The 27710-nt window shown below is 46.3% G+C and overlaps 1 protein-coding gene across 1 annotated transcript in view; it reads left to right on the top strand.

Moving 5' to 3' along the window:
* TF (transferrin) overlaps nucleotides 1-25925 on the top strand; it is a 45044-nt gene extending 19119 nt beyond the window's left edge. Inside the window, exons 8-17 of the mRNA XM_038752325.1 lie at nucleotides 2883-3054; nucleotides 8261-8409; nucleotides 11509-11599; nucleotides 13359-13409; nucleotides 14921-15076; nucleotides 16320-16467; nucleotides 18440-18504; nucleotides 19303-19487; nucleotides 23524-23710; nucleotides 25669-25925. Of these exons, the coding sequence (XP_038608253.1) occupies nucleotides 2883-3054; nucleotides 8261-8409; nucleotides 11509-11599; nucleotides 13359-13409; nucleotides 14921-15076; nucleotides 16320-16467; nucleotides 18440-18504; nucleotides 19303-19487; nucleotides 23524-23710; nucleotides 25669-25703 (1239 nt within the window). The 3' untranslated portion in view covers nucleotides 25704-25925. The remainder of the gene's footprint in view (nucleotides 1-2882; nucleotides 3055-8260; nucleotides 8410-11508; nucleotides 11600-13358; nucleotides 13410-14920; nucleotides 15077-16319; nucleotides 16468-18439; nucleotides 18505-19302; nucleotides 19488-23523; nucleotides 23711-25668) is intronic.
* Nucleotides 25926-27710: the final 1785 nt, after the last annotated feature.

Below are 27710 nucleotides of genomic sequence, written 5' to 3'. Positions count from 1 at the left end.
CAATAAATACGACTGAATGAAATGATTCCATCATCATCATCAATCGTATTTATTGAGCGCTTACTAAGTGCAGAGCACTGTACTAATCGCTTGGGAAGTACAAATTTCCATCCAGAAAGCAGTGCCGTTTCTTGGGCGCTTTCTCTGTTCATTCGTTCACTCGCTCATTCAGTCGTATTTATAGAGCGCTTGCTGCGTGCAGAACACTGTTTTAAGCGCTTGAGTGAGTGCGATGGAACAGTATGACAGTTGCAGTCCCTGCCCACGACGAGCTTGCGGTCTAGAGTGGGAGACAGACGTCAAGAGCAATAAATAATCTACAGATGTGGACATAAGTGCTGTGGGGTTGGGAGAGGAAATGAATAAAGGGAGCAAGTCGGGGTGACGTAGAAGAGGAAGGGGGGGCTTAGTCACAGAAGGCTTCTTGGAGGAGATGGGCCTTCAGTAAGGCTTTGAAGGCGGGGAGAGTCTGTTGGATATGAAGAGGGAGGTTGGGAAAGCCCAATACAAAGGTTAGTCTAAACAGTCTCTGCCCTGAAGGAGCTTACAATCACCCTTGTTTGTATTCTATGGGAGAGAAGCAGCGTGGCTTAATAGAAAGAGCCCGGGCTTGGGAATCAGAGGTCGTGGATTCTAATCCCAGCTCCGCCACTTCTAAGTAACTTTGGGCAAGTCACTTCACTTTTCTGTGCCTCAGTTACTCTATTTTATTTGTACATATTTATTCTATTTATTTTGTTAATATGTTTTGTTTTGCTCTTTGTCTCCCCCTTCTAGACTGTGAGCCCACTGTTGGGTAGGGACCGTCTCTATATGTTGCCAACCTGTACTCCCCAAGCGCTTAGTACAGTGCTCTGCACGCAGTAAGCGCTCAATAAACACGATTGAATGAATGAAGGCATAAAATGGGGATGAAGACTGTGAGCCCCATGTGAGTCAGCCTGATTATGTTGTATTTGTCCCAGCGCTTAAAACAGTACTTGGCACATAGTAAGTGTTTAACAAATGCCATCATTATTATTATTCATTAATTCATCATTCAATCACATTTATTGAGTGCTTACTGTGTGCAGAGCATGGTATTAATAATACTAATGGCATTTGTTAAGCACTTACTTTGTGCAAAGCACTGTTCTAAACACTGGGGAGGATACAAGGTGATCACCTTGTCCCATGTGGGGCTCACAGTCTGATTCCCCATTTTACAGATGAGGTAACTGAGGCTCAGAGAAGTTAAGTGACTTGCCCAAGGTCACACAGCAGGCCTATGGGGGGAGCCGGGATCAGAACCCATGACCTCTGACTCCCAAGCCCATCCTCTTTCATTCATTCATTCATTCAATCGTATTTATTGAGTGCTTACTGTGTGCAGAGAACTGTACTAAGCGCTTTCCATTGAATCACGCTGCTTCTCTTAAGCGCTTGGGAAAGTACGGTACAACAATAAACAGACACATTCTCTGCCCACAGTCAGTTTACAGTCTAGGTGAGGGGAGAGAAAAAAGGAGAGAGAAAGACCCCTAACCCCCAACTTCCTTTTCTTCTTGATACTCTAAAAATCTCATTCTATCCCCCAGCCCTCAGTACCAACCCATAAGTAAAAATTCCTTGGAAGTGTAAAGCGCTTTATCTTCCCGAAGCACCTTCACTTCAGCAGTCTGAATTTTCTTTCCAACATCCATATGAAGAAGGGAGAAGAAGGGATTAAGATCCCCATTTTGCAGATGAGGGTGCTGAGGTCCAGATTGCCTGAGTCCAACAGTGGGCAAGTCACAGAGCCTGGAAGTAGAACTCAGGTCCTCTAACTCCTGGTCCAGTATTCATTCAATCGTACTTATTCATTCAATCGTATTTATTGAGCGCTTACCGTGTGCAGAGCACTGTACTAAGCGCTTGGGAAGTACAATTCGGCAACAATCTAGAAGGGGGATACAGACAACACAACAAAATAAGTAGACAGGTGTCAATACCATCAGACTAAATTGAATTATCTACCCCAGCATTTAGAACATTAATTCAATCATATTTATTGAGCGCTTACTGTATGCAGAGCACTGTATTAAGCACTTGGAAAGTGCTTACAAGGTGCCAAGCACTGTACTATGTGATGGGAGAGATTCATTCAATCATATTTATTGAGCGCTTACTGTGTGCAGAGCACTTTATTAAGCACTTGGGAAGTATTAATGATAATAATAATGGCATCTTTTAAGCGCTTACTATGTGCAAAGCACTGTTCTAAGTGCTGGGGAGGCTACAAGTTGATCAGGTTGTTCCACGGGGGGCCCACAGTCTTAATCCCCATTTTACAGATGAGGTAACTGAGGCCCGGAGAAGTGAAGTGACTTGCCCAGAGTCACTCAGCTGACAATTGGCGGAGCGGGGATTCGAACCCTTGACCTCTGACTCCAAAGCCCAGGCTCTTTCCACTGGGCCACACTGCCTCCTAGCAGGTCCTCTAACTCCAAGATACCTGGCCTCTCTTTGTGTCCATCCAACTTCTAGCGGGCTTTGAGGCCCTTTGGGCACCCAGCCGGTGGTCTGAGGGAGAACCATCATTTTATGTATCCAGCGCTTAGAACAGTGCTTTGCACATAGTAAGCGTTTAATAAATGCCATCATTATTATTATTATGTGGCAGTGGGGCGGGCCGTGACCAGTTGAAGGCCTCCACCCTGCCTTTAACCGATGTAATACAGAGCACCGCCAATGCTGGGAAATCCAGGGCCCCGCTCAACTCCTTTCCCCCTGTTGCTCTCTCCTTTTTCATTTTCCCTGGAGCCTGGGAGTCCTTGTCATTCTCTTTTCCCGCCTCCATCACCAACCCCCTCAGCCGGGCCGTCGTTCCCTCACCTTTCGCTGGCCTCTCGTTCTTTCAACAGGAAAAATTCGGCAAGGACAAGCCCGAGGCATTCCAACTCTTCAGCTCTCCTCACGGGAAAGACCTGCTCTTTAAGGATTCTGCCAACAGGCTCCTCAACATCCCACCCAAGATGGACTCGGCGCTGTATCTGGGCTACAAAACCACCCGGGCTATCCAGAATCTGAGGAAAGGTAAGCAACGGAACAAGACCGTTCCGAAAGGGCCGGGGTGTTTTCAATCTATTGATCGATCCATCGGTGGTATTGATTGAGTGCTCGCTGTGTGGGAGTTTGTGAGAGTACAATGCACCTGAATTGGTCGACGCCTTTCGAGCTTGCCCACCACTCTGGGGGGGATATAACAATAATAATAATAATAATAATGGCATTTATTAAACGCTTACTATGTGCAAAGCACTGTTCTAAGCGCTGGGAAGGTTACAAGGTGACCAGGTTGTCCCACAGGGGGCTCACAGTCTTAATCCCCATTTGACAGATGAGGTAACTGAGGCCCAGAGGAGTTAAGTGACGCATCCAAAGGCACACGGCTGACAGTTGGCTGAGCCAAGATTTGAATCCATGACCTCTGACTCCAAAGCCCGTGGTCTTTCCACTGAGCCACGCTGCAAAGCCCTTTCTGCAGGATCTCCTCACTTTTACAGGTGGATTACTAGAGAGTCAGAGAGGTTACATGGCATGCCTGAGGTCACACAGCAACTCCAATCAAGCATTTTTAACTGAGCAGTTGGGTCTAATGGAAAACAGTTGGGAGTCAGGAGACCTGGGTTCTAATCCTGGTTCTACCAATTGCTTGCTGTGGGACCTTGGGCAAGTCACTTGAATTTCTCTGTGCCTTCAGTTTCCTCATCTGTAAAATGGGGATTAAATACCAGTTCTCCTGCCTACTTAGGCGGTGAGCCCATGTGGGACAGGGACTGTGTCCAACTTGATTAATTTGTAGGAGAGCAACGTGGCCTAATGGATCGAATGCAGGCCTAGGTGTCTGAAGGAACTGGGTTCTAATTCCGGCTCCGCCACTTGTCTGTTGTAGGGTCTTGGGTAAGTCACTTAACTCCCCTGTGCCTAGGTTACATCACCTGCAGAATGGGGATTAATACCGTGAGCCCCGTGTGGGGCGTGGATGTTTTCTACCCCAGTGCTTAGTCCAGTGCCTGGAACATAGAAAGTACTTAGCAAACACCATAAAAAAAATTTGTATCTATCCCAGCACTTAGCTTGTATCTACCTCAGTGCTTCCTACAGTGCCTGCCACAGAGACAGCACTTAGCAAACTCCATCAATCAATCAATCAATCGTATTTATTGAGCGCTTACTGTGTGCAGAGCACTGTACCATCAAAAACTGGTATCTATCCCAGCACTTAGAACAGTGCTTGACCCATAATAAGTGCTTAAAAAATGCTGTTACTATTACTACAGCTTCCATTCGATATTCCTTCCTTCCTCTCTCACCCTTGGCATCACTCCTCTGTGGCCTTTATTTCCTTCAGAGGGTCCCGTCTGCTCTCTCCTTCCCCTTCTCCTGCTTTCATTCATTCATTCAATCATATTTATTGAGCGCTTACTGTGTGCAGAGCACTGGACTAAGTGCTTGGGAAGTACAAGTTGGCAACATAGAGAGACAGTCCCTACCCAACAACGGGCTCACAGTCTAGAAGGGGGAGACAGACAACAAAACAAAACATGTGGACAGGTGTCAAGTCAGCAGAACAAATAGAATTAAAGCTAAATGCACATCATTAACAAAATAAATAGAATTGTAAATATGTACAAGCGAAATAAATAGAGTAATAAATCTGTACAAACATATATACAGGTGCTGTGGGGAGGAGAAGGAGGTAGAGCTGAGGGGATGGGGAGGAGGAGAGGGAAAAGGGGGCTCAGTCAGGCTGCTTTCCCTCCATGTTCACAAGTACCTAGAAAAGGTGACTTCCTTTTTGTTTTCTTATCTACCTTCTCTTTATTCCACAGACTGATCTCCATTCTCCCCTTCACCTCTCCTTTTTTCATCCCTATTTTACCTCTGCTATTGCACTTCCTCTCAGATAGTCCTTCTAATTGATTCTAATTGATTGCTTCTAGTTGATTTCTCTCTCTTCCCCTTTCTTTTTTTATGCAACTGTGATGTCATCAAAGCACTTGGATATTCATTCCCTTCTGCCCTCCCCAAATCTTCATACTCTCTTACTTCTTCCTTCCTGCAATGTATGTATTTTAGTGCCCATCTTCCATGCTAGACTGTAAGTTCCGTGAAAGCATCACTTATGTTTACTACTACTACTACTACTACTACTACTACTACTACTATTACTAGTAGCCCCTAGTTCTAAGCCCAGTGCTTAGAACAGTGCTTTGCACATAGTAAGGGCTTAACAAATGCCATCAATTATTAATATTATTGCTAGTAATAATAATGGTATTTAAGTGCTTACTATGTGCCAGGCACTGCACTGAGCTATGGGGTGGTTCATTCATTCATTCATTCATTCAATCGTATTTATTCCTTCATTCATTCATTCATTCAATCGTATGTATTGAGTGCTTACTGTGTGCAGAGCACTGTACTAAGCGCTTGGGAAGTATGTCGGCAACATATAGAGACGGTCCCTTCCCAACAATGGGCTCAATGGGGTTGGACACAGTTCCAGCTCCCTGTGGGGCTCACCAGCCCAATCCCCACTTTCATTCATTCATTCATTCAATCGTATTTATTGAGCGCTTACTGTGTGCAGAGCACTGTACTAAGCGCTTGGGAAGTACATGTTGGCAACACATACAGACGGTCCCTACCCAACAGCGGGCTCACAGACTAGAAGGGGGAATTTTCCAGATGAGGGAACTGAGGCCCAGAGAAGTGAAGTGACTTGCCCAAGGTTGCACAGCAGATGAGTGGCGGGCCTGAATTGGAACCCATGACCTTCTGACTCCTAGGCCTGTGCTCTATTCATTCAATCAATCGTATTTATTGAGCGCTTAGTGTGCAGAGCACTGTACTAAGCTAGATATATCTAGTATATATTCTTCTAGACTGTGAGCCCACTGTTGGGTAGGGACCGTCTCTATATGTTGCCAACTTGTACTTCCCAAGCTCTTAGTACAGTGCTCTGCACACAGTAAGCGCTCAGTAAATACGATTGAATGAATGAATACCTTCTATCCACTAGGCCATGCTGCTTTCCAAGTGCCTAGGACAGTGCTCCGCACAGCTTAGGTGCTTGTTGAATATCGATCGATGGATTGATCGTTTCCTACTTCCAATTCCGTCTGCCGTGTGACGGTCTTCCTACAGTTGTGGCTTGGGGTCTTGGGGCAAGGAAGGGTAGGTAAGCAGGCAATTAGGGGCTGGCGGAGGTGGGACCAGAAGGTACTTTGCCTTTTTTTTTGTCCGGGAGTGGAGTCGGGATAGGCAGTAGATGCCTGAAGGGCGGCTTTGGAGGCAGAATCTGGCCGGGGGAAGGTAAGTGGAGCGGCAGGAGGTGTGTGACTGAGTGGGTGGCAGATAAAAGGGTGGGGGGCTTCGGGTGGCGGCCGGGACTCTCCAGGGTGGTGGTCTGAGGGTGGCCATGGCAGGAGGAAGGGAGGGGGTTCGTTGTTTTGGCAGAGAAATTGCCCTGGGAGACTGACTTTGATCGCCTGGGACATTCCACCGGATGACACTGTAGGAGCATTTGTTCATTCATTCAGTCGTGAGCGCTTACTGTGTGCAGAGCACTGGACTAAGAGCTTGGGAAGTCCAAGTCGGCAACAGAGAGAGACGGTCCCTACCCAACAGCGGGCTCACAGTCTGGAAGGGGGAGACGGACGACAAAACAAAACAGTAGCAAGGGGTTGGTTTGGTGGCTGAGCATGGTCAGAAGGACAGCTGTGCTCCGTGTGTGCATGTGTGCAAGTGTGTGGATGTATGAGTGTGCAGGCGTAGACATATAATAATAACAATGTTATTTATTATTATTATTACTACTACTACTAATAATAATGATGTATTTGTTAAGCGCTTACTATGTGCCAAGCACTGTTCTAAGCCTGGGGGGAAATATAAGGTAATCAGGTTGTCCCGTATGGGGCTCAGAATCTTAATCCCCATTTTACAGATGGGGTAACCAAGGCCCTGAGAATAATAAAAATAATAATGATGGCATTTGTTAAGCGCTTACTATGTGCAAAGCACTGTTCTAAGTGCTGGGGGGGGATATAAGGTGATCAAGTTGTCCCATGTGGGGCTCACGGTCTTAATCCCCATTTTACAGATGAGGTAACTGAGGCCCCGAGAATAATAATAATAATGATGATGATGGCATTTGCTAAGCGCTTACTATGTGCAAAGCACTGTTCTAAGTGCTCGGGGGGGATACAAGGTAATCAAGTTGTCCCACGTGGGGCTCACGGTCTTAATCCCCATTTTACAGATGAGGTAACTGAGGCCCCGAGAATAATAATAATAAGAATGATGGCATTTGTTAAGCGCTTACTAAGCGCAAAGCACTGTTCTAAGTGCTGGGTGGGGGGATACCAGGTGATCAAGTTGTTCCACGTGGGGCTCACAGTCTTAATCCCCGTTTTACAGATGAGGTAACTGAGGCTCCGAGATGTGAAGTGACTTGCACAGGGTCACACAGCAGACATGTGGTGGAGTCTGGAGTTGAACCCATGACCTCTGACTCCAAAGCCCATGGTCTTTCCACTGAGCCACGCTGCTTCTCTAAGTGAAGTGACTTGCCTAAAGTCACACAGTGGACAAGTGGCGGAGCCGGGATCAGAACCCGCGACCTCTGACTCCCAAGCCCGGGCTCTTTCCACTGAGCCACGCTGCTTCTCTATGTCAGAAGCACATATTCTCTATGTGTCAGGCGCTGTTCTATGCGCTATCAGTACTTATAATAATAACGTTGGTATTTGCTAAGCGCTTTATATGTGCCAAGCACTGTTCTAAGCGCTGGCAGGGGGATACAAGGTAATCAAGGTTGTCCCACGTGGGGCTCACAGTCTTAATCCCCATTTTCCAGATGAGGGAACTGAGGGCCAGAGAAGTGAAGTGACTTGCTCAAAGTCACACAGCTGACAAGTCAGTCAATCGTATTTATTGAGCCCTTACTGTGTGCAGAGCACTGTACTAAGCGTTTGGGAAGTACAAGTTGGCGACGTATAGAGACAGTCCCTACCCAACAGTGGGCTCACAGTCTAAAAGGTGGGATTAGAACCCATGACCTCTGACTCCCAAACCCGCGCTCTTATGAAGATGCCTCTTATTCTAGTCCAGCCCTTGTATTCCGCCCGCTCCCCCCCCGGGCCTAGTCCATGTTGGGAATCTCCCTTTGACCTTGCCCACCCTCCTCTCTTCTCGCCCCCTCTCTCCCCGCACCCATCCCGTGTCCTCCTAGAGAAGAGCACTGCCGAATCCAAGAAGGTGCTATGGTGCACAGTGAGTAAGGACGAGAAGGCCAAATGCGACCAGTGGAGCGCCGTGAGCGGGGGGGCCGTCGAGTGCGCCGTGGCCGAGACCACCGAAGACTGCATTGCCAAGATTATGGTATGGACGCCTCCTGCTCTCCTCCTCCTCCTCCTTCTTCCCTCCCCTGGCTGTGGGGAGGGAGGCTGAGCCGGGGCATCGGGTGAGAAGCCACCTTGGTTTAGCCCGGGCCTGAGTAATTAGCCCCAAAGAGGGAGAAAGTGCAGGAGTCATTTCTTAAAAATCCCTTGAGCTGACTTTTCAATAATAATACTAATAATGATGGTATTTGTTAAGCGCTTACTATGTCCTAAACGCTGGGGAGGTTACAAAGTGATCGGGTTGTCCCACGTGGGGCTCACAGTCTTCATCCCCATTTTACAGATGAGGGAACTCAGGCCCAGAGAATAATAATAATAATGATGATGGTATTTGTTAAGCGCTTACTATGTGCTAAGCGCTGGGGAGGTTACAAAGTGATCAGGTTGTCCGACGTGGGGCTCACAGTCTTCATCCCCATTTTACAGATGAGGGAACTCAGGCCCAGAGAATAATAATAATAATGATGATGGTATTTGTTAAGCGCTTACTATGTGCTAAGCGCTGGGGAGGTTACAAAGTGATCGGGTTGTCCCACAGGGGGTTCACAAGTCTTCATCCCCATTTTACAGATGAGGGAACTGAGGCCCAGAGAATAATAATAATGATGATGATGGTATTTGTTAAGCGCTTACTATGTGCTAAGCGCTGGGGAGGTTACAAAGTGATCAGGTTGTCCCACGTGGGGTTCACAAGTCTTCATCCCCATTTTACAGATGAGGGAACTGAGGCCCAGAGAATAATAATGATGATGGCATTTGTTAAGCGCTTATGTGCTAAGCACTGGGGAGGTTACAAAGTGATCAGGTTGTCCCACGTGGGGCTCACAGTCTTCATCCCCATTTTACAGATGAGGGAACGGAGGCCCAGAGAATAATAATAATAATGATGATGGTATTTGTTAAGCGCTTACTATGTGCTAAGCACTGGGGAGGTTACAAAGTGATCAGGTTGTCCCACGTGGGGCTCACAGTCTTCATCCCCATTTTACAGATGAGGGAACTGAGGCCCAGAGAATAATAATAATGATGATGATGGTGTTTGTTAAGCGCATACTATGTGCCAAGCACTGTTCTAAGCGCTGGGGGCATAGAAGGTGATCAGGTTGCCCCATGTGGGGCTCACAGTCTTCATCCCCATTTTACAGATGAGGGAACTGAGGCACAGAGAGGTTAAGTGCCTTGCCCAAAGCTGGAGCCGGGATTTGAACCCATGACCTCTGCCTCCAAAGCCCGTGCTCTTTCCACTGAGCCACGCTTCTCCATCTTGTCCCCCCTCTTCTCCCCACCCCCCAGGAAGTGTTGACCCCATTTCCCAAGGGGCTGGAGAGCTTTGGAGGTGTGTGTGTGTGTGTGTTGTGTAGATCAAAAAACATCCACCACCTTAGAGCCACTGTGTGTTTGTGTGTGTGTGTGTGTTGTATAGGTCAGAAAATATCCACCTCCCTAGAGCCAGCCATGTGCTAAACTGTTCCCCAAGACTCCTCACTCCCCTCTCTTCCCCAACATTTTTCCCCCTCCCCAGTGGTATTTGTTAAGCACTTACTTTGCGCCAAGCTCCGTACTGATCACTGGCGTAGAGAGACGCTAATCAGGTTGGAACTCAAAGTCTTATTCCTCATTTTCCAGGTGAGGTAACTGAGGCCCAGAGAAGTTAAGTGACTAAAATAGGTGGCGGAGGTGGCAGTGCCAGGGTTAGAACCCAGATCCTTCCAACTCCCAGGCCCTTGCTCTAACTACTCCCTAACCGCTAGGCAAAACTGCTTCTTTTTGTTTTTAAATTTTAAGCCCCCTGAGGGCCACGGACCGAATCCAACTCCCTCGTCCAGTATTCTTTCCCAGAGCTTAACACAGTGCTCTGCACAAAGGAAGCGCTTAACAAATGCTGCTGCTACTTTGATCCCCGGGGCCTGGAATGCCCTCCCTCTGCCCATACGCCAAGCTAGCTCTCTTCCTCCCTTCAAGGCCCTACTAAGAGCTCACCTCCTCCAGGAGGCCTTCCCAGACTAAGCCCCTTCCTTCCTCTCCCCCTCGTCCCCCTCTCCATCCCCCCCATCTTACCTCCTTCCCTTCCCCACAGCACCTGTATATATGTTTGTACATATTTATTACTCTATTTATTTTACTTGTACATATCTATTCTATTTATTTTATTTTGTTAGTATGTTTGGTTTTGTTCTCTGTCTCCCCCTTTTAGACTGTGAGCCCACTGTTGGGTAGGGACTGTCTCTATATGTTGCCAACTTGTACTTCCCAAGTGCTTAGTACAGTGCTCTGCACACAGTAAGTGCTCAATAAATACAATTGATTGATTGATTGATGACCTTCAGTCATAATAAGAATAATAACGATGGTATTTGTTAAGCGCTTACTATGTGCCAAGCACTGTTCTAAGCACTGGGGTAGATACAAGGTAATGAAGTTGTCCCTCATGGGGCTCATAGAGTACCATTATTATTATTACGGAGTGCTGCCATAACAGATGGGCATCCCAAGACTCGGTTGGCCAGTAGCTCCCTCTGCCTTTTTGCCATCAGGAGGTTGAGGTGACCCAAAGTGGATGTGACTGGTGATGATGGACTCAGCCTGGCTTCCCTTCACTCTGCCACCCAACTGGCCGGCCCTTAACCATTCATTCATTCATTCAATCGTATTTATTGAGCACTTACTGTGTGCGGAGCACTGTACTAACCGCTTGAGAAAGTACAGTATAGCAATAGAGACAATCCCTGCCCACAACGAGTTCACAGTCTAGAGGCAGGGGAGACAGACATCAATATAAATAAAAAAAATTACAGATCTATACAAAGGAGCCGTGGGGCGAGGGGAAGGGGGAAGAGCAAAGACAGCGAGTCAGGGGGACGTAGAAGGGAGTGGGAGATGAGGAAAAGTGGGGCTTAGTCTGGGAAGGCCTCTTGGAGGAGATGGGACTCCAGTAAGGCTTTGAAGATGGGGGTTGTCTGGCAGATTTGAGGAGGGAGGCAGGACGTGGGCCAGGGGTTGGCGGCGAGCTAGGTGAGATGGAGGCCCAGTGAGAAATTAGCATCTGAGGACTCTCTGTGACAACTCTCTCTGTCTGCAGAAAGGGGAAGCCGATGCCATCAGCTTGGATGGAGGATTTGTCTATACTGCCGGCAAGTGTGGATTAGTGCCCGTCCTGGCAGAGAGCTACGGTAAGTAGCGCGGCTCTTCCCCCTCACCGAAGCCCCCCGACATCCCAACCAGAGACTCACCCTAGGTGGAGTCAGTCAGTCAGTCAATCCTATTTATTCAGCACTTAATAACTGTGGTGTTTGTTAAGCGCTTACTAAGTACCAAGCACTGTTTTAAACACTGGAATAGTTATAACATAATCAGGTTGGACACTGTCCCTGTCCCACGTGGGGCTCACTGTCTTAATCCCCATTTTACAGGTGAGGTAACTGAGATACAGAGAAGCTTAGTGACTTGCCCAAGGTCACATTGCAGATATGAAGGTGGAGCGGGAATTAGAACCCATGTCCTTTGACTTCCAGCCTGTGCTCTTTCCACTGGGTCACAGTGCTTCTCTTCTGTGTGCAGAGAGAGTACGATATAACAATATAACAGACACATTCCCTGCCCAAAATGACTACAGACAATCGTCCGATCAAACAGGAGAAGGACCTACGTGCCCCAGAAGGGGTACACGGATTATCTTCGGGCACAGGAACAAGAATATCCCCTTCTAGACTGTGAGCCCATTGTTGGGTAGGGACCACCTCTGTTGCCTATTTGTACTTCCCAAGCGCTTAGTCCAGTGCTCTGCACACAGTAAGCGCTCAATAAATGCGATTGAATGAATTGAATGAACAAATGAATAGCCCAGATTGTCGAAATCCACAGATAAATAATCAGACTTTGTAGATTTTTTTCCCCCTCCTCTCCATCCTACCATCCATCCACCTTCTAGTAACCAGATTGCCAACAGGCAGAGTTGCAGAGTTGACATCCGGCACGGCAAGGGGGAGGAACAGGAATCTGTAATTTAATTTAATCTGTAACTGCAGTTTAATTTTATTCATTTCATTCATTCAATCATATTTATTGAGCGCTTACTGTGTGCAGAGAACTGTACTAAGCTCTTGGGAAGTACAAGTTGGCAACATATAGAGACGGTCCCTACCCAACAACGGACTCACAGTCTAGAAGGGGGAGACAGACAACACAACAAAACATGTGGACGGGTGTCAGGTCATCAGAATAAATAAAGATAAAGCTAGATGCACATTATCAACAAAAAAATAGAATAGTAAATATGTACAGGTAAAATAGAGTAATAAATTTGTACAAACATATATACAGGTGCTGTGGGGAAGGGAAGGAGGTAAGGTGGGGGGGAATGGGGAGAAGGAGAGAAAAAAGGTGGCTCAGTCTGGGAAGCCCTACTTTTTTCTCTCTCCCCATTTAGACTGTAAGCTCGTTGTGAGCAGGGAGCGTGTTTAACAATTCTGTCATAATTGTACTCTCCCAAGAGCTTAGTGCAGTGCTCTGCTGACAATGTCTTCAATAAATATAATAGAACGAGAAGCAAATCATCATCATCAATCGTATTTATTGAGCGCTTACTGTGTGCAGAGCACTGTACTAAGCGCTTGGGGAAGTACAAGTTGGCAACATATAGAGACAGTCTATACCCAACTGTGGGCTCACAGTCTAAAAATGGATGTGAGCCCCTTCTTGACTGTAAGCCTGCTGTTGGGTAGGGACCGTCTCTATATGTTACCAACTTGTACTTCCCAAGCGCTTAGTACAGTGCTCTGCACACAGTAAGCACTCAATAAATACGATTGAATGAATGAATGAATAAATATGATTGAATGAATCAATGAATATGGACAGGCAGGATGATTAAGATTTGGCTACACAGCTATTAACTCTTTGCCCTATCTTTCTCTTATCCTTGTCATGCAGCGCCTTTAGACACTTCCGTCACACCTGACTGTGTGAAGAGGCCCGCGGAAGGTAAGTGCCAGTAGGTAACCCTGGCAGGAGGAGGAACCAAAACTCCATGGCTCAGCTTCTGACATAATAATGATAATAATGATGATAGCATTTGGTAAGCGCTTATTATGCGGCAGGTATTATACTAAACACTGGGGTGGATACTAGCAAATCCGGTTGGACACAGTCCCCTGTCCCGCGTGAGACTCACAGTGTCAATCCCCATTTTACAGATGAGGTCACTGAGGGAAAGAGAAGTGAAGTGATTTGTCCAAGGTCACACAGCAGACAAGCGGCGGAGCCAGGATTAGAACTCATGACCTTCTGACTCCCAAACCTGTGCTCTCTCCACTAGGCCATGAGTGAGAAGGTGGTTAAGGCACTAGTGAACTGAGGGTCTGAACCCCACCTCTGCTGCTGATTTTGCTCTTGCAGTAATAACATTTATTGATTACATTCTTGGATTATTACCCTTCAGTTTCCCCATCTACTTCATGAGAAAAATCATTAACAGTAATTAACAACTCCCCCCACAAAGATCTTACAGTCTAAAGGGGGAGAGAGAGACATTTAGATGAATAAATAAACTGCGGTTACAGATTAAATTAAACTACAGATTCCTACTCTTTCCTCTTGCCCTGCCGGATGTCAACTCTGCCTGTTGGCAATCTGGTTACTAGAAGGTGGTATTTATTGGGCGCTTACTATGTGCAGAGCACTGTACTAAGCGCTTCAGAGAGCACAATACAACAGAATTAGCAGATCCATTCCCTGCCCTTTGTAAGCCGGGACTTTTTAAATGGCTCAATGATGAACTTTGTGGAGTGGATTCAGAAGTACCATTTAAGATATAGCACCATTAATCCCACTGCCCCCCGTCACATTGCCAAGCAATGCTTCAAAATTTCCGTAATTTTCAGTAGGCATTTAGACGTAAGCACTTGTTCCATGAAATGGTTTCCCTTCTGCTCTTCATTTAGCGTGACTCAGTGGAAAGAGCACGGGATTTGGAGTCAGAGGTCGTAGGTTCAAATCCCCACTCCACCAATTGCCAGCTGTGTGACTTTGGACAAGTCACTTCACTTTTCTGTGCCTCAGTTACCTCATCTGTCAAATGGGCATTAAAACTGTGTGCCCCCCAGGGGACAACCTGATCCTCTTGTAACCTCCCCAGCACTTAGAACAGTGCTTTGCACATAGGAAGCGCTTAATAAATGCTATTATTATTATTATTATTGCAGTCTAGAGGACAAGGATCCCTGCCCTCATCCTTCAGCTGATAAATCTGAATGTTACCTCTGAATATATGATCTCTTTTTTAAAAAAATAAAAAGAACAAACTCCTTAGTGTTCTTTAGGGAAGGAAGGTAAAAACTCTGGTGGTTACCTTCCTATTTCTCTCACCAAACCAGGCGAGGCAGGGAGCGGGGGGAAATGAGCCAAGAGTGGAGATGGCGGAGCCGAACTCCGGGGCCCGGGGAGAGGATCCGGGTGGGATTGATGTCCGTTCTTTTCCTTGCGCGGGGTGTCAGGGTACTACACCGTGGCCGTGGCAAAGAAGTCCGACCCCAATCTCAAATGGGGCCAGCTGAAAGGCAAGAAATCGTGCCACACGGGAGTCGGGAGGACGGCCGGCTGGAACATCCCCATGGGCTTGCTGTACAACCAGACCCACGACTGCAAATTCGGTAAGCGGGGTCCCCTCCACAGCCGGACGTGCCCTTCATTTGGGGGGTACGTGGTCTACAATCATAGCAATAATAACAATAATGGTGTTCGTTAAGTGCTTACTATGTGCCAGGCGCTGTACTAAGCGCTGGGGTGGACATGAGCAAATCGAGTTGAACACAGTTCCTGACAGGGGGCTTATGCATTGTTAATCCTCACTTTACAGATGAGGTAACTGAGGAAGGAAGAAAGGAAGGAAGAAAGAAAGAAAGAAAGAAAGAAAGAAAGAAAGAAAGAAAGAAAGAAAGAAAGAAGGAAAGAAAGAGGAGAAAAAAGAAAAGGAAAGAAAAAGAGAGAGAGAAAAAGAGAAAGAAAAAAAGAAAGTAAAAGAGAAAGAAAGAAAAAAAGAAAAAACAAAAGGAAAGAAAAAGAAATAGAAAAAGAGAAAGAAAAAAAGAAAAATTAAGAGAAAAAGAGAGAAAGTGAGAGAAAACAGAGGAAATGAGAGAGGAAAGAGAGAGAGAGAGAGAGAGAGAGAGAGAGAGAAAGAGAATATATGTTACAGTTAATTTAAGCTCCAAGATATGTGACCAACAGCTTGAAAGAGTGAGAGCCAGGACAAATCAATTTTGGTCCAGGAAGCAGGTAGAGCACAGGGCTGGAAGTCAGAAAGACCTGAGTTCTACTGCCACTTGTCTGCCGTGTGACCTTGGCCAAGTCACTTCACTTCTCTGGGCCTCAGTTCCCTCACCTGAAAAATGGCGTTTAAGACCGTGAGCCCCACGTGGGACTTGGACGGCGCCAACCTGACTAGCTTCTATCAACCACAGCGCTTTAGTACAGTGTCTGGCATGTAGTAAGCGCTTAACAGATACCATTAAAAAAAAAAGCCTCGGAGTGCCTGAAACCTATGGGGTGAAGGGGTTTGGGGTGGCTGTGGGCGTGGGGGAAGAGGAGGAGGAGGAGGAGGAAGAAGGTTTGCCACCTCTGCCAGCGTGGCTCAGTGGAAAGAGCCCGGGCTTTGGAGTCAGAGGTCACGGGTTCAAATCCCGGCTCCGCCAATTGTCAGCTGTGCGACTATGGGCAAGTCACTTCACTTCTCTGGGCCTCAGCTCCCTCATCTGTAAAATGGGGATTAAGACTGTGAGCCCCCCGTGGGACAACCTGATCACCTTGTAACCTCCCCAGCGCTTAGAACAGTGCTTTGCACATAGTCAGTGCTTAATAAATGCCATTATTATTATTATTATTATTATTATTCAGGCGAGTACTTCAGCGAAAGCTGCGCTCCTGGTTCGGATGTGAACTCCAACCTCTGCGCACTCTGTGCTGGGAACCCCAAGACCGACCAGGTGCACAAATGCGTCGCCAACAGCAACGAGCAATACTACGGCTACACCGGAGCATTTAGGTAATCAATCAGTCAGTCGTATTTATTGAGCGCTTACCGTGTGCAGAGCACTAGACTAAGAGCTTGGGTGAGTCCAATAGAACAATATAACAGACAATCAGGGCCATTAATTGAGCGCTCAGTCTGGGCAGAGCACTGTACTAAGTGCTTGGGAGAGTACAATTGGAATTAGTAGGCAAGGCCTTGCCTTCAAGGAGCTTGCTATCTAGTGAGGGAGACAGACACTAAAATTACAAGCGGGGGGGACTGAGTTTAAAGATACATATTCATTCATTCAATCGTATTTATTGAGCACTTACTGTATGCAGAGCACTGTACTAAGCGCTTGGGAAGTATGGTGTTCAGTAATAATAATAATAATAATGATAATAATAATAATGGCATTTGTTAAGCACCTACTATTTGCCAAGCACTGTTCTAAGCACTAGGGGATAGAAGGTAATCAGGTTGTCCCACGGGGGGCTCACTGTCTTCATCCCCATTTGACAGATGAGGCAACTAAGGCCCAGAGAAGTGAAGTGACTTGCCCAAAGTCACACAGCTGACAAGTGGCGGAGGCGGGGTTAGAACCCATGACCTCTGACTCCCAAGCCCGGGCTCTTTCCACTGAACCACGCTTGCTCAATAAGTAATAATAATAATAATAATAATGATGGTATTTATTAAGTGCTTACTATGTGCAAATCACTATTCTAAGCGCTGGGGGAGATACAAGGCGATTAGGTTGTCCCACAGGGGGCTCACAGTCTTAATCCCCATTTTGCAGATGAGGGAACTGAGGCCCAGAGAAGAGAAGTGACTTGTCCAAAGTCACACAGCTGACAAGTGGCAGAGCTGGGATTTGAACCCATGACCTCTGCCTCCAAAGCCAAGGCTCTTTCCACTGAGCCACGTTGCTTTGATTGAATGAGTAAATGAATGTACTGAGGGGGCTGAGGGAGACCTAAGTGCTGAGGTGTGAGGACTCAAATAATAATTGTGGTATTTGTTAAGCGCTTACTATGTGCCGGGCACTGTACTAAGCACTGAGGTGGATACAAGCAACCTAACATATATCCAACCCAGTGCTTAGAACAGCACCTGACTCATAAGAAGTGTTTGAAAAATACCACAATTATTATTATCATTATTAGGGAAGCAGCAAGGCGTAGTGGATAGAGCGTGGACCTGGGAATCAAGAGGTCATGGGTTCTAATCCCGGCTCAGCCCCTTGTCTGCTGTGTGGCCTTGGGCAAGTCACTTCACTTTTCTGGGCCTTAGTTACCTCATCTGTAAAATGGGGATTAAGACTTTGAGCCCCATGTGGGACAGGGATTGTGTCCAACCCAATTTGTATTCACCCCAGTGCTTAGTACAGTGTTTGGCACACAGTAAGCACTTAACAAATGCCGATAATAATAACAATAATAGCACATATCATTTTGAAAACATAGGTTGCGTCCAAGCTGATTATCTTACATCTACCTCAGTGCTTAGTATAGTGCCTGGAACCTACTAAGTGCTTAACAAATGCCACAATTATTATTATTATTACTACTAAAAATAATAATGACAAATATCATTGATTAAAAAAAGCATGGACCGTGTCCAACCTGATTATCTTGTATCTCCCTCAGTGCTTACTATAATACCTGAAAGTTAATAAGTGCTTAACAGATACCCTACTTGCAAATGTCTCTCCTCCTTGACTCCCTTCCTTGCTTGATTTGTCCTGACTCTCCCTCTTCTGAGCTATTGACCATGTATGTTGGAGTTTAAAATGAATTCTAAAATATATTCTCTTTCTTTTTCTTCCTTTCTTTTTTCTTTCTTTCCTTTTTTTACCTTCTTTCTTTCCTTCACTTTTTAATTTTCTCTCTCTCTCTCTCTCTTTTTCCCTCCTTGTCTTTTTCTTCTCTCTCCTCCCTTTTTCTCTCCCTGTCTTTGTCTCTCTCCTCTCTCTCTCTTTCTTTCTCCTTTCTTTTTTTTCCAGGTGCCTTGTTGAGAAGGGGGATGTTGCTTTTGTGAAAGACAGCACTGTCCTGGAGAATACAAACGGTACGTGACTGCTTTATCTGAGAATAAACGGAGGCCTTTCATGAATTATTTTAGGCCTAGGGCCCTGACTTCCAGTCTTTACAGACTCGAAGAAGGGCAATCTACCTGGGGATTTTGTGAATCAGTGAGGCCGGGCCTGAATGAGTTTGTCTTCGGGAGAACTAGGGGTCTTGCATTCTAACTGGGCCTTCTGATTGCTCTTAGGAGGCCTTGGGGGTTGTTAAGGAAACTGGTGGTTAAGCCCAGGAAATCCTGAGAAAGGACCCAAGGCTGGTTTTGTTGCGAGGTCTGGGGAGGGAAAGGAAATGGAACTCACACAATAAGAAGAGCGTAGAGGGGGCGGGGGGCACAGAGAGCTTGTTCCTTTTTAGGGAAAAGGCAGGGTAGTTCCCACATACTGGACAGGACGGTTGATAGGAGGAGGAGGAGGAGCAGGTGGTACAGTTAAGCAGCGTGGCTCAGTGGAAAGAGCCCGGGCTTGGGAGTCAGAGGCTATGGGTTTTAATCTCGGCTCTGCCGCTTGTCAGCTGTGTGACTTTGGGCAAGTCACTTCCCTTCTCTGGGCCTCAGTTACCTCATCTGTAAATTGGAGATTAAGACTGTGAGCCCCCCGTGAGACAACCTGATAACCTTGTATCCACCCAGCACTGAGAACAGGGCTTTGCATATAGTAAGTGCTTAACAGATACCATTATTATTATTATTATTATTTCTCTCACCCCGTGGACTGCCGCCTGCAGATTGAGCCGGCAGCAGGGGAGAGAGCTGTCAGGACGCTGAGCCTCGTTTTCTTTCCAGGTCTAAACTCCGATCCCTGGGCCAAAGACCTGAAGAGCGATGACTTCGAGCTGCTGTGCCTGGACGGTACCAGGAAGCCTGTGACCGAAGCTAAGACGTGCCACCTGGCCCAGGCTCCCACCCACGCCGTGGTCTCCCGGCCAGACAAGGCCGACGTCGTCCGTCAGGTCCTCCTCAACCAACAGGTCCGTACGACGCGGGGCCTCCTGGGGCGGTCCGGGACCAGACCACTGAAGCATTTTCTCTTTCTGCCCTGCCGGCTCCATCCCTGCTTAAAGTAATAATAGTAACAACAGTGACAAGCGTGACATTTGTTAACCGCTTACTAGGTGCCAACGCTTGGCAGATCCCTGGGGAAGTTACAATCTGATCTTGTACCTGTCCCACACGGAGTTGAAATGAGAAGGAGAGTATTTATTTAATCCCTGTTTTACAGATGAGGAAGCTGAGGATCAGAGCGGTTTAAGCGACTTGCCTAGCGTCGCACGGCGGGCAAATGGTGGAGCTGGGATTAGAATTTAGGTCTCCTGAATCCCAGGCCTATGCTCTTTCCACTAGCCCACCCTGCTGCTCTGAAAATCCATCGGTCCATGGTACTTATTGCGCTGCTCAGTGGAAAGAGCCCGGGCTTTGGAGTCAGAGTTCGTGGGTTCAGATCCCAGCTCTGCCAATTGTCAGCTGTGTGACTTTGGGCAAGTCACTTCACTTCTCTGTGCCTCAGTTACCTCATCTGTAAAATGGGGATTAAAACTGTGAGCCCCCTGGGGGACAACCTGATCACCTCCAACCTCCCCAGTGCTTAGAACAGTGCTTTGCACATAGTAAGCGCTTAATAAATGCCATTATTATTATTATTACTTGAAGGAGCTAAGCACATGAATAAGATTGGGTCACTGCTGTCTAGGAGCTTATAGTCAAAGTGGGAAGATAGACACAAATTATTTGCAAATGATAAGAGCAGAAGAGAAGCAGCGTAGTTTGGCAGAAAGAGCACGGGCTTGGGAGTCAGAGGTTGTGGGTTTGAATCCCGGCTCTGTCACTTCTCAGCTTTGTGACTTTGGGCAAGTCACTTCACTTCTCTGTGCCTCAGTTACCTCATCTGGAAAATGGGGTTTAAGACTGTGAGCTCCACATGGGACAACCTGATAGTCCGGTATCTACCCCAGAGCTTAGAGCTGTGCCTGGCACATAGTAAGTGTTTTAACAAATACCAACATTATTATTATTCTCTGTACCTCAATTACGTCATCTGAAAAATGGGGATTAAAACTGTGAGCTCCATGTGGGACAACCTTCTAGAGACAACCCCCCTTCTAGACTGTGAGCCCCCCTTCTAGACTGTGAGCCCACACTGTTGGGTAGGGACTGTCTCTATATGTTGCCAATTTGTACTTCCCAAGCGCTTAGTTCAGTGCTCTGCACACAGAAAGCGCTCAATAAATACGATTGAATGAATGAATGAATGAATGAACCTGATAACCTTGTATCTACCCCAGTGCTTTGAACAGTGCTTGGTACATAGGAAGTGCTTCTTCTAGACTGTGAGCCCACTGTTGGGTAGGGACCGTCTCTATATGTTGCCAACTTGTACTTCCCAAGTGCTTAGTACAGTGCCCTGCACACAGTAAGCACTCAATAAATACGATTGAATGAATGAATGAACAAATACCATCATTAATTAATTAAGAGCAATCAATCAATCAATTGTGTTGAGTGCTCACTGTGTGCAGGGCATTGTGCTAAGAGCTTGGAAGAGTATAATATAACAGAGTTGGTAGACACATTCCCTGCCCACAACAAATTTACAGTCTAGACCTTTACCACTGCTGGTAACAGCAGGAAGTTGGGCAGAAGAAATTGTTTGATTATATGTTCATTAACTTAAAATGTGTGTGTGTGTGTGTGTATATTAAAGGATAAGTGGTCTGTAGCATATAAGCTTTATCAGCATAGTCATCAGTGGCATTTAATGAGCATTTATACTGGGTGCAGAGCACTCTACTAAACACTTGAGACTGAAAACTCATCGTAGAATGGGAATGTGTGAAGGGGTGAAGCTGGGATTCGAACCCAGGTCCTCTGATTCTCAGGCCCATGCTCTTTCCACAAGGCCACACTGCTTCTCAGTGCTGTACACACAGTGAGTGCTCAGTAAATACCATTGATTGACTGGAAGGAAAATGGGATTTAGTCAGGGAAGGGCTCCTGTTCGAGGTGGGTTTTCCAGAGCGCTTTGGGAATGGGCAGGGCTGTGGTTTGGCTGATTTGAAGTAGGAGGGAATTCCGGGCAGAAAGAAGGGCTTGAACAATGTGTCAGGGAGGGAGAGTCAAAAAACAAGCCACCCTGAGGAGGAACTGAGTTTGGGAGAAGCAAAGGGTGTGATCTTGGGCAAGTCACTTCACTTCTCTGGGCCTCAGTTGCCTCATCTGTAACTCCTTTAGAGAAGCAGCGTGGCTCAGTGGAAAGAGCACGGGCTTTGGAGTCAGAGGTCATGGGTTCAAATTCTGACTCCGCCACATATCTGCTGTGTGACCTTCGGCAAGTCACTTAACTTCTCTGAGCCTCAGTTACCTCATCTGCAAAATGGGGATTGTGACTGTGAACCCCACGTGGGACAACCTAATCACCTTGTATCCCCCCAGTGCTTAGAACAGTGCTTTGCACATAGGAAGTGCTTAACATCTGTAAAATGGGGATTCAGACTGCGAGCCCTATGTGGGACAGGGACTGTTTCCAACCCAATTTGCTTGTATCCACCTCAGTGCTTAGTAATACAGTGCCTGGCACCTAGTAAGTGCTTGACAAATACCGTAATTATTATTAGAAGGAGCCTTGGTGCCATGGTCACTTGTGAGATTGCTCCGTCTGATTCGATGTGAAACCTAGAGTTTGGTATCACAGCAGGCACTGTCCAATCTTAGTAATCAAGAGCTTTCCCTGCCCTCGAGGCGTTTATATCCCTGTAAAAACCAACAGCCGCGTCAATCGATCACTCATATTTACTGAGCGCTTACTGTAATAATGGTATTTGTTAAGTGCTTACTTTGTGCCAGGCACTGTACTAAGCCCTGGGGTGGATACAAGCAAATTGGGTTGGATACAGTCCCTGTCCCACATGGGGCTCACAGTCTCTCTCCTCATTTTACAGATGAGGTAATTGAGGGCCAGAGAAGTGAAGTGATAATAATAATAATAATAATGATAGTATTTGTTAAGCACTTACTACGTGCAAAGCACTCTTTTAAGCACTGGGGGGGATACAAGGTGATCAGGTTGTCCCACATGGGGCTCACAGTCTTAATCCCCATTTTACAGATGACGTAACTGAGGCACAGAGAAGTTAAGGGACTTTGCCCAAAGTCACACAGCTGACAAGTGGCCGAGCCAGGATTTGAACCCGTGACCTCTGACTCCAAAGCCCAGGCTCTTTCCACTGAGCCACGCTGCTTCTCTAATTTTCCTAAGGTCACACAGCAGACAGCTTAGGAGAGTACAAGATGTGGTAGACATATTCCCTGCCCACAAAGAGCTTAAGCCGCTTTATGGTGCATTATTTTCAAGTTTAAGTTACTTTATGGGGTGTTATTAAGTGCTTAATGACACTAGACTGTAAGTTCATTGTGGGCAGGGAATGTGCCTTTTGTTGCATTGTACTCTGCACACGGTAAGCGTTAATACGATTGATTAATTTACCATTCACTGGCTCTCTTGTATGGATACTTATATCTAAATCTAGACTGTAAGCTCATTGTGGGCAGGGAATGGGCTTTTTTATTGTGGTATTGTACTCTCCTAAGCGCGTAGTACGGTGCTCTGCACATGGTAAGCGTTAATATATATGATTGATTAATTTACCGTTCACTGGCTCTCCTGTATGGATACTTATATCTAAATCTAGACTGTAAGCTCATTGCGGGCAGGGAATGGGCCTTTTTATTGTGGTATTGTACTCTCCCAAGCGCTTAGTACGGTGCTCTGCACACAGTAACATCCAATAAATACGGCTGAACGAATGACTACTCTCCCAAGCACTTAGTACGGTGCTCTGCACACAGTAACACCCAATAAATACGGCTGAACGAATGAGCCCACTGTGAGTAGGGACCGTCTCTATATGTTGCCAACTTGTATTTCCCAAGTGCTTAGTACAGTGTTCTGCACACAGTAAGCGCTCAATAAATACGATTGATTGATTGATTGACTCTGTTAACCCTGTTCAGGAGCTCTATGGAAGCCAAGGAAGCGAAAAAGACATCTTCGAGCTGTTCAAGTCCAACACCAAAGACCTCCTGTTCAAAGACTCCACCGTGTGCTTGTCCGACCTTAAGGATAAAACAACTTATCAGAAATTCCTAGGACCGGAATATCTCGCAGCCGTCTCTGGTCTGAGCCAGTGTTCTACCTCTGGTAAGTAGAGCCATCACTGAGCCCACTGTTGGGTAGGGACTCTCTCTATATGTTGCCAACTTGTACTTCCCAAGCGCTTAGTACAGTGCTCTGCACACAGTAAGCGCTCAATAAATACGATTGATGATGATGATGATCACTTCTAGCTCAAGTTCCTCCCCGTTTGCCAGCCCTGCGGCGAGGAAGGAAGCCCACCTGCTTCGCCTCTCCCCTTTTCCCTGCAAGGGGAGGAAATACAAGCAAGCCCTGGTGGCCTATTTCTTGGCTCTATTTGAAGCCGGGTTTCCCTAACCAGTGTCGGAGTGACATCAGGTGGAATTTATTACAAGCAAGCCTTAATGGCTTATTTCTTGGCTCTATTTGAAGCCAGGTTTCCCTAGTCAGTGTCGGGGTGACATCAGGTGACATCAGGTGGAATTTATTCCCCCTTTTAGACTGTGAGCCCACTGTTGGGTAGGGACTGTCTCTATATGTTGCCAATTTGTACTTCCCAAGCGCTTAGTACAGTGCTCTGCACATAGTAAGCACTCAATAAATACGATTGATGATGATGATGATTCTTACAGTTTGGTTGTGCTCAGAACAAAAGATACTAAGATGTATCTCAGTATCCCCACCACGCCCTCCACCTGCAAACCGCCCCTACGTAATCCTCAAATTCATATTGAAAAGTGGCAGGGGGACAGCAAGGTGCTGGATGCTCCACTGAGAAACTCCCGGAGATGTGGAACTCGACAATGAATAATAGCAAAGCGATGCTTTAGCAGGCAGATTTAGGTCGAAGCAAAGCTAAACAAAAACAAGGTTCGGCAGGAATAGAAATCAGTACCTGCATACATCTGCGGGCCGTTGTGGGTGGTGAGCCAGGCTGTGATTTAGACTTTTTAAGTGTTTTAATTTGCTCCATTTAATGGAAGGGGGAGATTGTCACCAACCTCCTACTTTGAAATAAGTGGACAAGTAATCGCGGAGTGCCCCTGGGGCGAATAATAATCGATGTGTCGTACTTATTGAACTCCTACTGTGTGCAGAGCACTGTATCAAGCAATTGAGAGAGAATAATAAAAAATAAGAGATTCCCTGCCATCAGAGATCTTTCCCAGGAAAGAGGCAGTGAGCTGTCCTTCAGATAACAGTCAGTCAAACAATGGATATTAAGTGTTTAGGAGAGTACAATAGAATAAAGTTGGTAGAACTGATGCCCTCCAGGAGTGTACAATCTCGCGGGGGAGACAGATATTAAAATAAATTACTTGCAGGGGAAACAGCAGAGTATAAAGATGTGACAAATGTACTCTTCCGAGCACTTAGAACAGTGCTCTGCACACAATAAGCGCTTAATAAATACGACTGACTGGACGTAAGTGCTGTGGGGATGAGTATTGAATGACCATCAAAGAGCTTAGAAGGATACAGAATCAAGTGCATTGGTGATGCAGAAGGGAGGGAGGAGAGGGTAAGGAGATGAAAGATTAGAGAAATCTCCCTGGAAGAGATGTATTCATTCCTTCAATCATATATAGTACAGTGCTCTGCACACAGTAAACGCTCAATAAATACGATTGATTGATTGAGCACTTACTGTGTGCAGAGCGCTGTACCAAGATATATTTTTAGCAAGGCTTTGCTGACCACGTAACAATACTGTACTTCATATGGCTAAAGTAATCCCAGAAGGTCATTCATTCATTCATTCAATCGTATTTATTGAGCGCTTACTGTGTGCAGAGCACTGTACTAAGCTCTTGAAGTACAAGTTGGCAACATATAGAGACGGTCCCTACCCAACAGTGGGCTCACAGTCTAGAAGGGGGAGACAGAGAACAAAACAAAACATATCAACAAAATAAAATAAATAGAATAGGTTGGAATAGGATCCATGTTTTCCCAGTCGGTGGAGGGAGGGAGTGGAATTGTTTTTAAGCAATTGACATGTTCCATCTGAACATTCTCCACAGAACTCCTGGCAGTCTGCAACTTCCACTCGGAATAGGAACCCTGTCCCGAAGAACACCCAGACAGGACCGAAAATCAGACTGCTCCACTTCCCCGTCCCGTTCTCCATGCCCAACTCCAGCACCGTAGGGATTCCTCCAGGCTTCTGCCTCCTCCTCGTTTTCTTTTCCACCTGGCCCCTGAGAGGTTTCATTCAGGTTCATCCACCTTAACAACTCCCTGCTGTTTCTGAGCAAGAAATAAAATGAAAAAAATTCCACCCACTGGCTTCTCTTTTAAATGCTGCTTCCTCCGTTGCGCGTCAATTCTCAACCAGTTATATCTGTTGAGCGCTTGTGCAGAGCACTTTACTAAGCGCTTGAGAGGGGACAGCGCAACAGTTGGTAGAAATGATCTCTGCCCTATGGGCTGGGGTAGTGCTGGAGAAGCAGCGTGGCTCAGTGGAAAGAGCACATGCTTTGGAGTCAGAGGTCATGGGTTCAAATCCCGGCTCTCTCAATTGTAAGCTGTGTGATTTTGGGTAAGTCACTTAGCTTCTCTGTGCATCAGTTATCTCCTCTGGAAAACGGGGATTAAGACTGTGAACCCCACGTGGGACAACCTGATCACCTTATAACCTCCCCAGTGGTTAGAATAGTGCTTTGCACATAGTAAGTGCTTAATAAATGCCTTCATTATTATTATACAAGCTAATTAGGTTGGACACAGTCCATAATAAATGCCTTCATTATTATTATACAAGCTAATTAGGTTGGACACAGTCCATATAATGATAGTCATGATAATGATGGTATTTATTAAGCACTTACTATGTGTCAAGCACTGGGGTAGACACAACATAATCAGGTTGTTCCACGTGGGGCTCACAGTCCTAATCCTCGTTTTGCAGATAAGGTAACTGAGGCACAGAAAAGTTAAATGACTTGCCCAAAGTCACACAGCCGATAAGTGGTGGTGCCGGGATTAAAACCCACGACCTCTGACTCCCAAGCACGGGCTATTTCCACTAAACCATGCTGCTTCTCTATCAATCAATCAATCAATCAATCGTATTTATTGAGCGCTTACTATGTGCAGAGCACTGTACTAAGCGCTTGGGAAGTACAAATTGGCAACACATAGAGACAGTCCCTACCCAACAGTGGGCTCACAGTCCAAAAGGGGGAGACAGAGAACAGAACCAAACATACCAACAAAATAAAATAAATAGGATAGAAATGTACAAGTAAACTAAATAAATAAATAAATAAATAGAGTAATAAATATGTACAACCGTATATACATATATACAGGTGCTGTGGGGAAGGGAAGGAGGTAAGATGGGGCTCACGGTCTCAATGCACATTTTTCAGATTAGGTAAGCGTGGCCCAGAGAAGCTTAAGTGACTTGTCCAGGGTCATACAGCAGCCAAGTGGCAGAGCTGGGGTTAGAATCCAGGTTTTTCTGGCTCGCAGGGCTGTGCTCTAGCCACTGGACTAGAAATGAAGAGGGAGGGTGTACAGGCCACAGTCGGGATGTCAGAGAGGGGTTGGCAAGAAGGAGGCATCAGAGGAGCAGAGTGATGGGGCTGCATTGCAGCAGGAAATCAGGAGTAAAGTAGGAGAGGCCAAGGTGATTGAGTACTTTAAAATAGATGGTGAAAAGTTTTTCTGTTTGATGGAATGGGCAACCTCGGGAGGTTCTTGTGGAGTGGGGAAATGTGGATTGAACAGATTTATAGAAAAATGATCCCGGTAGCAGAGTGAAGTGTGGACTGAAATAGGGAGAGACAGGAGGCAGGGAGGTCAACAAGGAGGCTGATGCAGTGATCAAGATGGGATTTTGGAGTAACATGGTAGCAGTCTGGATGGAGAGGAAAGGGAGGAGTTTAGCGATGTTGCCATTGAACGCAGAGGATTCGGTGACAGATAACAATAATAATGATTATGGTATTTGTTAAGCACTTACTATATGCCAAGCGTTGTTCTAAGCTCTGAGGTATATTCAAGGTAACCAGGTTGTCCCAATTGGGGCTCACGGTCTTAATCCCCATTTTACAGGTGA

Source organism: Tachyglossus aculeatus, chromosome 1, assembly GCF_015852505.1.
Source record: "Tachyglossus aculeatus isolate mTacAcu1 chromosome 1, mTacAcu1.pri, whole genome shotgun sequence".
NCBI lineage: Eukaryota > Metazoa > Chordata > Mammalia > Monotremata > Tachyglossidae > Tachyglossus > Tachyglossus aculeatus.
The sequence above is the reverse complement of the archived record's forward strand: the minus strand, read 5'-3'. Positions and strand labels throughout refer to the sequence as shown.